Source organism: Amia ocellicauda, chromosome 3 (genome assembly GCF_036373705.1).
Source record: "Amia ocellicauda isolate fAmiCal2 chromosome 3, fAmiCal2.hap1, whole genome shotgun sequence".
Classification (NCBI taxonomy): domain Eukaryota; kingdom Metazoa; phylum Chordata; class Actinopteri; order Amiiformes; family Amiidae; genus Amia; species Amia ocellicauda.
In genome coordinates, this window is record NC_089852.1 from 20,462,571 (window position 1) to 20,476,918 (window position 14,348).

Consider the following 14,348-nt stretch of genomic DNA (forward strand, 5'->3'; position numbering starts at 1 on the left):
GTAAAATGTTCAGAGACGAGTATAGTTACATATATTGACCAGCAGAGGGCAGGCTATCCTCGCTGACTACCAGACCACTCTCATTTTAAGAGTATATAGTGGGACTAGAGAGAAACAGAGATACAGCAACGGAAATATATGTTTATTGGATTTCCATACATTATGGAAATCGGTTTAAGTTTTTATGTTTTTTTTATTTTTATTCAAAGCGACCCGCAATTAAAATCTCAATTAAATTATTTTACAATACAAGTAAATCGGGAAATAATCAATGTAGTGTAGAGTATTTTAAAATATAAGTAGAAATAATCCTCAGGGACACAATAAAGAAAAAAATATTTTGCAGTAAAAAAAAAAAAAAAAAAAAACTACAGCAAACACGGTGCAGGACTACAATAATAATAAAAAATAGTATTACAAGCGAGTAGAAGAATTGTGCCGTTTGCGTGGGCGATGGTAATTGCACATCTTTTTTGCTGCTCCTCGGCGAACATCATGCGTGTGCGTACATTGCTGTGGTCTCTCTGGAGCGGTAGGGGGCAGCGTCGTTTCATCCTGCCAGATTCCTCACACGCATGCGCTGTTGGTGCAGTCAGCCAGTGACTTATTTATTGCAGGTGAGACCAGCACCTGTCGCATAGTATTGGAGAATGCATTTATCAGAGCGAGTTCAGAGGAGTCAGCCAGCTGCGCAGATTAACCAACCAAGTTATGCATAGATAGCAACTGAATAGCCATTGCGTATGAGACTGGTATTTGGTGGTGTGGAGCAGTGCTATGCTGGTGATAACCGTTGATGGGCTGCATAGCAGAGAGGGATGGTAGGTTTCCTTAGATGCGGTGTGAATAGGGGCGTTTTCAGGAGGTGATAATAGTCTTTTCCATCACTGCAGTTAGAGGAAGTTGGGAGTAGGTGGGTGAGGGGAAGGGACAGCTGACTGGCCAACAGGAAAAGAGAAGAGAGGAGGAGAGTGGGAGATTGCAGGTAGGAGGGGGCAGAGTGATAGAGCGAGCATTAGAAAGGGGAAGCAATGAAGAACAGGAAAACAACATGGGTACAGCAACAGACCAACACTGTGCCGTCTGCAAAACCCAGCTGAAAAACATTACTACAGCAAAGCCGTATATTTACGGGGAAACATACGAAAATGCAGGAATGAGAGCAGGCTATGACATAGAAGCCTTTAAAAGGGTGACGCCAGCAGTGTGCCATGAAATCACCTGAAAACGCAAAATAAATCATCTTCCTCTTTAGTAACCAGCCACAAGCAGCCAAGCTGGTCACAGGTGGCAGGTGATATCCGCAGGGGATGTGGGATGAGGAGCCCCCAGGGTGACCAGTGATCAAGTGGGGTTGTGTCACATGGTCAAGTGTTCCATTTGTTCTGTTATGGGTTTGGGGACCAGTTATCTGTCTCAGGCTTGTACCAGGAACTCAAGCACCAATGGGGCTGAGAGGAGCCCCGAGGCCACTCCCTTGACAGAAGCTCCTCCCATCTGGACCACCAACTCAGCCCACCTTCACTCTTGTCACACACAAGTAGTTCACTCCAGTTTCACCACTGCAATATGTCGAAGAAAATGGAGACACTACTTATTATCCCGATGTTTGTGGTACCTATGTCTATGTCGTTGTACTATGTCTTTGTATTGTCCTGCCTTCTCAGAAATAAATAGGTGTAAGAGGTGATGATGTCAATGTAATGGTCACTCTATTATTAATAATGTTTGAATAAGAGTGCTCTTTTTTTGTTGATTATTAATGTATGTTAGTATGGAATTCAATCCATCAGATGAATAACTACAAAAGTGCACTTTGTGGGAGTTCTGATAGCCCCTTGGTGTCTCTTGTTTTCATCTCCGTTCTGTTTTATGAATGCTATGAAACACAATATTATTGGGGGCTTGGGGGCAGTGTCTACTGCAAAACATTGTGACATGCACATATATGCTTCTTTGTCTCAGGGGTTCAGTTATTTTTCACTTTCATATCCTCCCTGTTTGTGAATTGACTCAGAAATTGATATTCTGCCCATGTACTGAACATGGAAGTTGTAGAAAGTCCTGTACAACCCCTAACCAAAATTTCAGACACATTTGTCTAAGAGTTGTAACAGAAAATCTAATCTGTATATGCTAATTACAGGGGGGAAACAATCTCTGGATATTATTATTATTATTAAATCTGATGTCTTTATCGAACACGTTTTTCTCATACTAACACAATGTACTACACCGCATCACATGGGGAAAAACACCATGTACATATCTATATATATCTATATATAAATAACTGCACATTCGTTGATCACTGAGAAGCAGCAATGGAAATGCAATAGCAGCAGTTCTGTTACACAAAAGAAGGCCAGGTTGTTGCGTAAGCACAGCCGCCCCTGTCAGAGCGCTCAGGCCCCGGGGGGAGCAGGCCTACCTGTGTCCCCCACCTCTCTGCACAGAATGGATGACGAGTGTCACCTGGAGCTAAAATCACAGCCGCCAGGGACCCTGAGCATCGTCGCGTTGCAGTTTATAATCTGCCGCTATAAAAAGGCCAAAAAGCTGGTTCTGCACACTGCATTGTTTTTCTCGCCACCGCTGTATTCATGCTAACCTAGTTTATGGATGCCCTTTTCCTGTATGATTAATCTGAAGATCTTTATTTTCTTAAAAACTTTAGGGAGCACGTTTCCTTACCTGCTTTGCCCACTCTGCTCTTATGATTGTCTGATGCTGAGATCACTCTTTGTCTAGTGATCTGACCATTCTAGTACTAACAAATTCCTAGGAGATTTGAAGAGCCGTGGATAGACCAGGGATTTTGATAATTAGCTAGTGAAGCGCTGACACAAAGGCAGCTGCTGAAGCTCGATGGACAGCTTGAAGAAATGGATCGTGAAAACTGTGCACCATGGAGCAATGGAATTTGGTATTCATAAAACTGTGACTGTAGGCAACATGCCCTCCAACGGGATGTTGCCCTCTTGAACACTGAGCAGCTCGATATGACTGTGTACCATGTGCTTCCATGCATCCAAGCCATCATGAGCACACACAGAAACCCTGGCATGCACCCTGCACACCCCCGCCCCTTCTCTCTGTGCCAGGTAGGTGCTTGCGGAAGAACGGCACTTCTGTTGGAAGGCAGCACATCATCTGTGTTCCTTGCCACCGGGAGGCCATTCTAGAATGCTACTCTGTTTCTCCACTCAAATGCCCAATAGCTTCTGCTCATCAGAGGGTGTTTGACTACACCAGTTCTCACGTCTAAGCCATTCCCAAAAGAATCACATTCAGGAACCGCAAGCCAATTCATTGATACAGTCAGCAGGCCCACTCAGTTTTCAGTAGTGCTTCATATTTTTCCAACTGTACAGTCATACTTCCACCCTTCCCAACCCACCATTTTGCACGCACATAGACACACACACACACACACACACACACACACACACATTCTCTGGTACAAATTTAGCAAAGATTTTAATTTAGTACTCAGGCTGGAGGCAGTCCCAAAGCTGGTGAGCAATACAGTCGCAACAGAGCAGTGAGAGTCCAATTGTGGTCCTTCATCACTCCTGCATCATCACTGAGAAAAGCATTTATGTGGAGCTATTCTGGTTGTGTTAAGAGACAGGTTCGATGCAAACAGTCATCAGGAGGGCTTGTGTAGGTGCTGCAACAACACAGCATTATGAGAGCTCTTGTTATTTAGCCAATAAAGACAGGAGGAATTATGGGAATTCTGATCAAATGCCCCTAGCCCTCCTGTAATGTTGTCATATAAGCGAGATTTGTGTCAGCTTACAGAATGACACTCATCACAATTACCACTATATTACCAAATGAATCACAGCTAATGGTCAAAGGTCGTTACTTAGAGTTCGATGTATTGTTTTATTTTTTTAGGAGCACCATGACAGCCAGGAAGGTGTAAGATTCTGGGCAACAGTGCTGACCACCAGCCCTGATGCAGGTCTATGGTGAGTGCCTGTACAGCACAACTGCCAATTATATAATCCCCACATCATGAATCTGGGAGTGCTACAAATAGGGTCCAGGACAGGAAGCAAGCATTTCATTTAATGTTCCTGAATCCTGATCTCAATCCCTTCAATAGAGCAGCTGTGGAAGAAAAGGCATCTTTCTCTGGCCATCTATTAAAAGACTTGCAGCAGCCATTAGGAGTCAAGGGTGCACCTGTACTACATCCCATTCAATGTATGCTGCCTGATGGTCTGTTGATACCTCCTAATAAGATTTGGTAACATCAGCCTCAGGTATATCTGCTGATACATTAGCTCGACAGAGTCCAAGGTTGCCCCCTTGATAACTGCTATGTTTTCACTTAAGAGAGAGCCAAAGGGGGGGGCGTTCCACCAAGCTTTGGAGACAGCTGCTGCTTGTTAGTCAAAATTACAAGGAGCAGATGTTAATTTGTTTTGTGTTTTCTTCTTTTTTTTCCACCCTGGTGCTGGGCAATTAAATCTGACATTCTCTCTGATTGTAACATGGAGCCAGTAATTAGCAGAGATATGGAAATATTTCCTCAGCATTTACTGATCATGATTGGCGATGATACATTCCAATAAAAGGGGAGGGTGCAGAAGAAAGAGCAAGAGAGAGAGGAAAGAGTAGTTGCATGAGTTGCTGGTTACTTTACTAAATAGCTTATATTGGGAGTCTCACAGTTTTAATTTGAGTGCTAGGTTTTTATGGATTAATTTTGAAGAGTTTTATACATTAAGGGAAAGGTCTCTACTTCTGTGCCCTATGCCTGCCGGGATGGATGGTCTCTACTTCTGCACAAATGAGAAAGGAGGTTAGTCTGATCTCTGTCAGCAGTACAGGAAGGAGGATGCTGATCTTCCCCACAGTGGCACACCAGATTAGTGATGAGAGTATGGTTTTGTAAGCAGGTACACAGAGACCTGCATGAGTCACACACAAGACTTCTGGATTTCTACAAACATTTCCAAAAGGTCTAATATGTCTCTTTAAATCACATTTATGCAAGTTTACCTGGCAAATTTAAAATGTAAATGATTTACTCCTCTGCCATAGTAAACATGCCTTTGAGACAGACCATAGTAGACCATAGTATTCCCATAGTCCAGTTTGGTAAAGCACGTTGAAGGCATATTGCATCCATAGAAAAAACACAAAAAAATAAGGGCAAAAGCACAGATTACCCATGTTAAAAGTGTAAAAAAATCACATGATAAACATACATGGGCCAACTTACATAAAGGCAGTGGCTTCCAACTGTGGTCCTGCAGCCCCCAGTCTATATGGGTTCATACAGTGGCTAAAGATCATGTTCATCTCTATTAGTTGAGTCAATCATTGGTTCAGTTCTGGAATAGAAAGCTCAACTGCAATCCACTGCTTCGCACCATTAACTGCTAAAATTCACGTTTTAGGAGTGGTTTAATTAACAAATCATTTCCTCGGGTAACTGAAATGCTCAGCTGCAGAGAAAAGCAAGTGGTCCTATGGTCTACTAGTCCTAGCCTACAAGCTTGTGAGCTGGAGGTCGGGGGACACGTTTAAGTGAAGTAAGCGCAGCGGTATTGGTGGGGAGGGATGACTCCAAAGACAAGTGGCTCTCCCATGGTGAGGGGCTCAGGGGTCACTCACCTGTCGGCCCTAGATCTCCCCTAGTGATGACGGCCTGCTCTGCAGCTGCAAGGATCACCTTTTTCCAAAACATAATCAAAAAGTGACAGCAGGCAGGGGCAGGCGAACACTATATGCGGAGAGGACACTGGAGCTGGGGCAGAGAGTGGGATGAAGTAACCAGCATAGAGCAGACAGATACGGATTGAGTAACGCTGGGAAGAAAGTTATAAAGAGCCGTGGTATTTAGTGATCAGGTGGGGCGCAGCAGCTGCACTACTCCACACTGACCGGTACTTAGTGACCTCCAACATAGTAGGGGCTTTTCAAAGGCAAAGGTAAGGCTCTCCGTTTACAATACATTCCCCTCAGTAAAGTGACTGAAGACGCCTTGTTGTTATACACAACATATACACAACACTGCCATCTTGACCACACAGGATCTCACCATCACCTGTTTATAGCCACACTTTCCAGACTTGCTACTTTAATCGGGGGAAGAAAAGATAAACTTCTACCATTACAAAATCAAAATAATCATTTAATCTGCCTAAATGAGCTTTTAAATAGGCATCCTGAAAGATTGATGGGTGACACATTACAACTCCGCTGTGCTGTCCTGATGTTTGGAAAAACAGGTGTAAACGTAGCACGGTGTTAAATGTTTTATGGACACATCTTCTATTACATGCTAAGCAGAAGTTACAGCATCGTGCACTTTCACACACTACACCTTTAGACCCTACCCTCCTAAGCACCTGCAATGAAACACTCAAGGTCACATATCATTTTAAAGTGTTCATCTTACATATAGGATTACAGAGAACTTTCCTAATTGTTTTTCCCCCCAGTCTGAAGGTGAAAGGGGGTAAACGTTCAAACAAATTCCACTGTACAAGAGTGATCAGAAAAAGCAAATTCAATTTTAGAAGATTAAAAATAATAATAAAGAGTCTGAAATAAATAACAAAGTAGAGTTTTTTTATTCATACAGCATGCTTGCAAATTCAATAAACAACAAACAAACAAAAACAAAAAAAACATTCAAGGTTGCATTTTTATGCTACTTGATCTTAAAACCAGTTTTGCTTTGTCAGCTGTTGTTCTAACGCCTCCATGTGGCCCTGTTTCAGTGGAAAGAGATATCTTGCTGAAAATAATTTATACAATATCTCTAATCATTGTGGAAGAGGCAATATTGCACTTTGTTCTGGTAGGAAAACAAGAAAGGGAGAAGTAACAGTATTACATTGGTTTTGATTTCAAAAAGGAATAAGAGGTCTGACACTCTGAATGGCTTTTTGTTATTTTATCCACCCAGAGATTTCTTTCTGTGATCATTCACATTCATAATGTTTTAATAGTGGCCCTCTCCATGGTGCTGAAAAATGAATGAGCACCAGAACTATTGAGCAAATCCAGTCTTGTTAAACAGGACAAATTTAAAAACCAAAGTACCTGTAGAAACTTAATCCTAGAAAGAGATCATTTTGAAGTCTTCATATCAGTCTATAAAAAGATAAGGTGTGGGATGGTATGCAGCACCATTGATTACGTTTAATCATATATTTGATGCAGTATAATTTATTTGTTTTGGAAAGCATGCAGGGATAGACTAACTAGGGTTTCTGTTTATCAAGGCAATAAAACAAGATAGATTAATGCAACAAAGACACAGAAAAGAGTGTCTTCCTCAAGTTTTCCCTTTTGTGGGGGGGTGCTGACACAGAACATGCAAATCCCCAATTGTGTCAGTCTAAACAAACCTATGCTGCTTGCTTTAAGTGTGTAATTTGTGTGTTGTGTGGTAAAATGCATATATAGCTGTACTGATTTGCATGCATATTAATATTAATATATTTAAAGGGAAGGGCTTCTTCAATGCTAAAGTAGTTTAGGTGCTAAAAGCAGTTTGGATTATGCCATCTTTGGGAAATAAAGTGTTTGTAGAAGATCTGTGCCATTATACAAATACAGATTTTACACTTGAAGAGTTATAAAGTGCAATTTACGCCAAAAAAACCAAAAACAAAAACAAACAAAAAACAGGCTGTGTTTTTTACTTCAATGCCAGTGCATGGATGCAGGTAGTCATTAAGAAGCAACACTGCACAATCAAATGTCAGGAACAAAAACTATCCTTGTTTCACATTTTCAACAGTGAGACACAAAAACAAAACACTCAAACAAAAACTAAAAATAAGCCAGAATTGGTGAGATAATTAAGGTGGTTCAAACCAACTGAGAAGATAATATAGATTGATTTATGTTAGTTTCTCTTAAAAAAATTATATATATATATATATATATATATATATATATATTCTATGCAATGAAAAAACACAGAACGTATAATATAAGTGTGCAAAATAAATAAATCAATAAATTGGGAAATCCAGAGGTTTATCTGCAATGGAGCAACTTTAAGGGTATGCATGACTGATTTAATGCATGACTGGTTCCATGATTTTGCACTTCAAGGGAGCTTGGTGTTCAGTTTTGAGATGAGGGATGTATCCCGGTCTCACACACACAGTCACAGTCACAGCCATAGCCACTGCAAGGAACTCGTAGCAAAGCAGTCACAACTCTCATGGAATTACAGAAATGACTTGTGACATGCCTGTGGCTACAACAGAGAGTTACGACTACTTAACTATGGCCCCTGCCCAGATGCACCTCATTTCTAAGTCCTAAAGAATACATGTTTTCATAGATCTGTATCTTTGAAAGTTTTCAAGCATTCCAGCTCAGATGCTGCAGAGCCAGGTGAACAAGTCAGTTTAAGTCAGTTTCTAAACATGGGGAGCGACCATATTGTGATCAGGCAAGCAGGTAATTTGTTTCCTGATGGAGAGGTCATAGATTGGCCTCATTTTAAATCCAATGACTTATGAGGCCTTAGCAATTGAGCACTGCAGCTTTTTTGGGTTTTACCTGTAAAACCTGCTGGGCTGAGCACCCCCCTCTGCACACACCGTGAATAATGATATGGAAGGTAGAGTGTCTGGATTGAGCAGGCAGTGTTTGAATGGTTAATCAGTGCTGGTGTTTGCTGTAGACACAGCTGAACTTCACATGCATGCAAGCAGTCAGCATTTGTTGTCCACATCTACTAATATTCTCAATGCTTCAGCGATGCACTTTTTATTTTTTTTACACACTTGACAAGGGTTGACTAGTTTCCATGGCCACCAAAACTACATTCCAATCCATGGGCGTTTAAAACCTTTTAATTACTCCTGTTTCTACATATTGGAGTGTCTGCATTTAAGGGCTTTGGTATTAGAAATTGTTCTGTCAGATAAGCCACCGAAAGGATTAACTTTAAAATTTCAATTTGAAAGAGGCTGGGGATTTTGGTTTTTGTTGTTGTCAAAACATAACAAAAATGTAATTTGGGAATATCAAAGCCTTTTTTTCTGAAAACGAAAGATCTGTTGATATTTTAATGATAATCTGAACCATATTATTGCAAAAGCTGTGTTAATTGAATATTGGATATACGCCCGAGTTTTTATATGTTAAGTTTTCACATAAACTGAAAGTATTATAGCTTCATACAGTGAAACTGTCCATGATTCTAGGCAACAACCAATGTTTGAAAAATGGTTTGCACTTTTTATATCAAATGTAGCAAAAGGAGTTTGAAATACAATTTGCGTAACAACTGTACATCTTCAAAAAAAAAATTTGAAAAGCCTTTAAAAGTAGGTATCTGATAAGGTACTGTACTCAAATGCCTGAGAAACCAAGCATTCTACTACCAAATCATCATTAATCTATGAAAACTTTGATATAGGAATATATTTTTTTTAAAAGAGGGAGACAATCTGAGACAACTTTATGAAAATATAATGGGCTTCATCCTCTCTGAAATAAGGTGTATATTTTACATTTCATTTGAAAAAAAAGGGACTCATTTTAAAAACTCCAGATATTTTTTGAATGCTATTGTGTATGTGTAACAGTTTAAATATCACTGAATTTGTGTATAGAAATGAGTGTCTATTTAATAAAAATGCATCTTCTAAGTCATTCATGCAAAGAACACAGCTGGTCCAGCTTAAGGAGAAACTTACAAGCCAATAATTACTAGATATATGCTGGCCACCTGTGTCAAAGGTTTATTCTAGTACCTGGAAACGTTGTTGGCATGCTACCATGCAATCTCCTTATCTGGCCTCCTTCTGGGAGTATAATACAGTCTGTGCAGATTCGTATTCTAATTCTTAGTCATCCGCAAGCATTAGTGAAAGCAACTAATCTGTTAAATTCCCTGACGTGGATGTAAGTTCAAACAAAACATGTTTTCTTTTTTTTTTCCTAATGTGGGAATAGCTTGCAAGCACTTATATTGGGCTCATGGACACCAAGAATACATACGATGTAACAGCAACACACTAACAAGGCAATATAAAACACTGGCACACTATAACAATCTATAACTGCCAGACATAAAAGGACAGAAAAACAGATGGAAAAAATCATCATACTGACCTTAGGTGGTACACAAACATGGGTAAAATGTTGCAAATCAGTGGAGTTTAAACAGCATGCATCAACTTATTTAAACTAATGAAACACTAGATATTTGGCATTTCAAGCTACTGTGCGATATGGTAAGCTCTCTGCTGTGGTGCCCTTGGTAAGCTGGATATGATGGTGTTGGAGGTATAATTACAGACTAAAAACCTCTGTACAGTACAAAACATGTTCTACCTGGAACATTAGTTTAATAGAAAACTTGTTTTTGTTGCAGAAGGTTTCGAAGGCATACTGGGGTAATCGACTAATTCAACTATTACCTAACTAGAAAAACAGAGTTGCCCAGTATAATCCTGTATTTGTTTTTCATGTGTGTTGATAAAACTAAGCAAAAACATTGAGCTGCATACCCCTTGTGTACCTTATATTACAACACCTTGAGACAGCTCCCTTATTTGTGGGAGGCCACTCAAATGTGAAAACTTAATTAATTTCCTTAGGAAAAACAATTGATCTTTACCAAAGTGTGAAGGTAAGCCAATATTAAATGCTCATGCCTTTGTAATAACATTCTAGATTTGAATAGACTCAGAAATCATCAAACATAGAAAGCTTCTGAGATTTGAAGAGAGTCATGAATATAACAACATATGCAGTAACCACCAAGATTAAGGGGATTGTCATGATTGTGATGCCACAATTCCCCACACAAAGTAACTTCCATTTTAATTGTCAGTCTGACAATCCCATAGTAGGTAATTGTAATTGGAAATAAATAACATGTCAGTGAGGATAACTCAACATTACCTGTACATTTCTGAACAAGCACATAGTAACATTTTAAAGATATTTTGAAAGTTTTTCAGTGCAAGATATTTTAGACAATCTGCAGTATAAATATATATATATATATATATATATATATATATATATATATATATATATGTAATTTGTAATTATGAGTCTCCAAAAGACATTATTAATTTATATATATATATATATATATATATATATATATATATATATATATATATATATATATATATTTGTATATACATTCGGGAAGGTCAATCTTGCATTTGTGGGGGGAACAGATAAGAAAATAACTCAAAATGCAATGTGGATTCTGTGCTTTTGCATAGAGGGCTACAATTCCATTCAATGTGGAACTGATTTTCATTTTCAGAAGAACAAATAACTCCAAAGTATAAAGAAAGCAAATTTTAAACTCTGCTTTTCAGTAACATACACTCTCTGTCTCTCTCCATCTATCTGGCCAGGTCCTCCGAGTTCCCATAAAACTCCTCTTTGAAAACAAACACCATCATGTGACCTAGTCTGCCATCTCCAGGCTCCAGAACGTCTCCGTGTCCAGAGTCTGTGTTCCTATACTGGACCTCCTGGATTCTGAAGCCTCACTGTCTATCCTTTCAGTAGAACCTGGCTTAATGACCAGGCCTTCCAAACCTATGTGATCCGAGATAGTTGTGTCACAGAAGAGATAGCTGGAACCTGAGGTCTCAATCCCAGACAAGTTAGAATCCTGAGAGGCTAAAGAAGGTTTTCTGTGGGAGAGAGTAGGTCCTGAGACTGAGGGACTGGCTGCGTGGACTTCCAGAAGATTGGCGTCTAGGGTGTGCATGAGGCTGGAACTGACGGGGTCATTTTGCCGGGGACTCGTCGAGATGCACATTAACGGCTCGTGCTTGGGGGCTGAGGAGGAGTGCAAGTGGTTGGTTGAACATGAAGCGCGGCGCTGAGAGTAACCGGGAGTGACCAGTGTGGAATGGACCGGCGTGGGGGTGCTCGACTTGGAGTGACTGTACTCAGCACTGGCAGACGCCTGCTGACACAAGGCTGGGTGGGACTGACTGAGGTTCGCAGGGGACCCGAGGGGTTGTCCGTTGCTGGGCAAGGTGCTGCCGTACCCGGCTTGGGGAGTAGGAGAGAACCCTACAAAAGCTGGACTTGGGCTCAGCAAGGATGGGCAAGGCCGTGGTGGCTGCAGTGCAGTGTAGGGAGAGTTGGGAGTGCTTCCAGAGGCCTGGCAGGAGTTCTGCTTGCCCTCGGCTCCTGGGTTGAGGGTACTGCCCGGCTCTCCACAGCAGGGCCCGTGAAAGCATGAGGCACGGGGACTGGAAGGCGGATGGAAATGCTCAACCAAAGGGACGTAGCTCTCCATCTCCATTTGCTGGCCGCCAATGGTGGCCGCTCGGATGTGGCTGGCATTGCTTGGGGCTGTGCTGTAACTCCAGGGGCTCCCACCGCTATGGCTCAGGGGGTCCATGCTGCCAGGCTCGTGGTGGACGTGGATTCCTGCCGCCAGGTTGTACGACATTCTGGGCTGCCACTCGCCGCCTCCACTGCCACCACTGATGTTATTGTTGCCAGGAGGGTTGGAGACCATCTGCACCCCGTAAGGGTAGGAGGACAGGGCTGAGGTGTAGTGCTGCACAGCCACATGGGCCTGCAGGAAGTGCATCATGTGGTGGAGCTCCTTGGTGAGCTGGGAAACTTCCTGGTTCAAGTGGCTCATCTATAGGTAAGGATCAAAAATTGAAAAAGCGTCATTCCTAACTGGGATTCAGATCGATTTCAAAAACAACCCCTGTAACTGGACTTGTGCTTGCTGGAGTTGGCTGAGTCCTTCCCACATTAATCACAGGGTCGTAGATGTGATCTCACTTAATTAACAATTTACAATTCCAAATTAGGAGGTTAAAGAAAACAAATAAGTATGCATTCCCCACAAAATCCACAGTTTTATACCTTCATTTCAATGCATCCTAACTTATGCCTTACTCATGAGCTTCGACTATGCTGAACTCATTGACAGCGGCAAACTGACAGCTATGATCTGAAAACATGAATGCAAACCCACTGACTCTCTCATAAAAGCCCAGCCTCTCCTCCCTCCCCCTCCCCCACCAGGCTACTGGGCCTCAAACTAGCTCTGTATTTATATTTAGTGGTGACAACACACGAGCCTTGCGATACCCAGGTGCCAGGCGCATTATAAATTACACTCCCTTCCCATCTTACAACTGGCTCAGTAATGGCCTTTTTTTTTTGGTGTGCTGAGATTCCCCGAGAGGAACGGATATAGATAGAGGAAGAGAGAGAGACCGAGGAGAAAGAGAAAATGGCACACGCTTCACGTTTCCTGAATCAGCATTTTGCCTGCTTCACCTGTGGCTCATCTGCATTGCAGGATGAGTCTTTTACCCCCCCGCCCCCATCCCACAGCAAGCTTGATCTAATTTTAATTTTCTATCTGCCTCCTGTTCTGCAGCTTGCCATGCTAGCATCTGCTCACCTGCAATTTTCTCACAATCAACCAGAGCAAGACTTCCTAGGTTGCATTTCTAAGCATATTTGAAAACTACAGTGTTTTTTGTGGATTTTGCCCATGCAGTCCATCCATATCCACCTTGTGTGAGAGGAAATAACATCAGTGTGACTGAAGTGATTTGCATTGGAAATATAAGGATGGTGTGCAGCCTTCTGTCTACCACTGTGGTAAGGCTGAGTGGTGTGAGGAAGGGTCATTCTCAGTGCATTTCCCCTCCATGTCTTTTCTCAGCATACCTCCTGGTTGAGTCGGCTGATGCTCTGCCTCACCTCCTCGGTCTCCAGCAGCAGGGTCGCATTCACCGGGTTGTCTTCTGCACAGAGGGAGGCAGAGACAGCACAGTGAGGGCAGAACTCATTGAAGGTCCCCCCTTATAAAGAGGGAAAATTGTATCATCACCACCACCATCATTATCATAATCATCATCATGTACGTCAAAGCTCTCTCCCTACATGTTTTAAGTAAATGATGTAGTACCACTTAACATTGTACAGTAACTTCATGTAAGATGTAGTAAATACATTTAATAACACATCTGCTGTTAGGTGGAATAAGATAAATATATTATACAAGACATCTTGAGTCAAAATATTACAAAATACAGTACACGTGTTGGCAAATAAATGTTGCTATTAACCTTTTATATGTACCTATATTCTGTTAAAACTATTCTGAATACCATCTGTTAAGCTTTTAATAATTAGTATGACTAAGACTTAATTGGGTCCAAAATGTATTTTTAATGGGAAAATCCTTGACAAAATGATAATAAATGACAAATTAATGAAAACTACAACTTCTGCTTAGACGATTCATCAGTGAATACAATAAATACATCTATCAGCATATTCACACTCCACCCAGCTCTCAGTGCAATATGAAAGCATTTAAC

At 41.2% G+C, this 14,348-nt stretch overlaps 1 protein-coding gene across 1 annotated transcript in view; it reads right to left on the reverse strand.

The window, feature by feature from the left end:
• Nucleotides 1-11,437: 11,437 nt before the first annotated feature.
• kcnh4a (potassium voltage-gated channel, subfamily H (eag-related), member 4a) overlaps nucleotides 11,438-14,348 on the reverse strand; it is a 67,586-nt gene continuing 64,675 nt past the window's right edge. The window contains exons 15-16 of the mRNA XM_066699973.1: nucleotides 13,693-13,766; nucleotides 11,438-12,640 (exon numbers count right to left, since the gene is read on the reverse strand). Of these exons, the coding sequence (XP_066556070.1) occupies nucleotides 11,438-12,640; nucleotides 13,693-13,766 (1,277 nt within the window). The remainder of the gene's footprint in view (nucleotides 12,641-13,692; nucleotides 13,767-14,348) is intronic.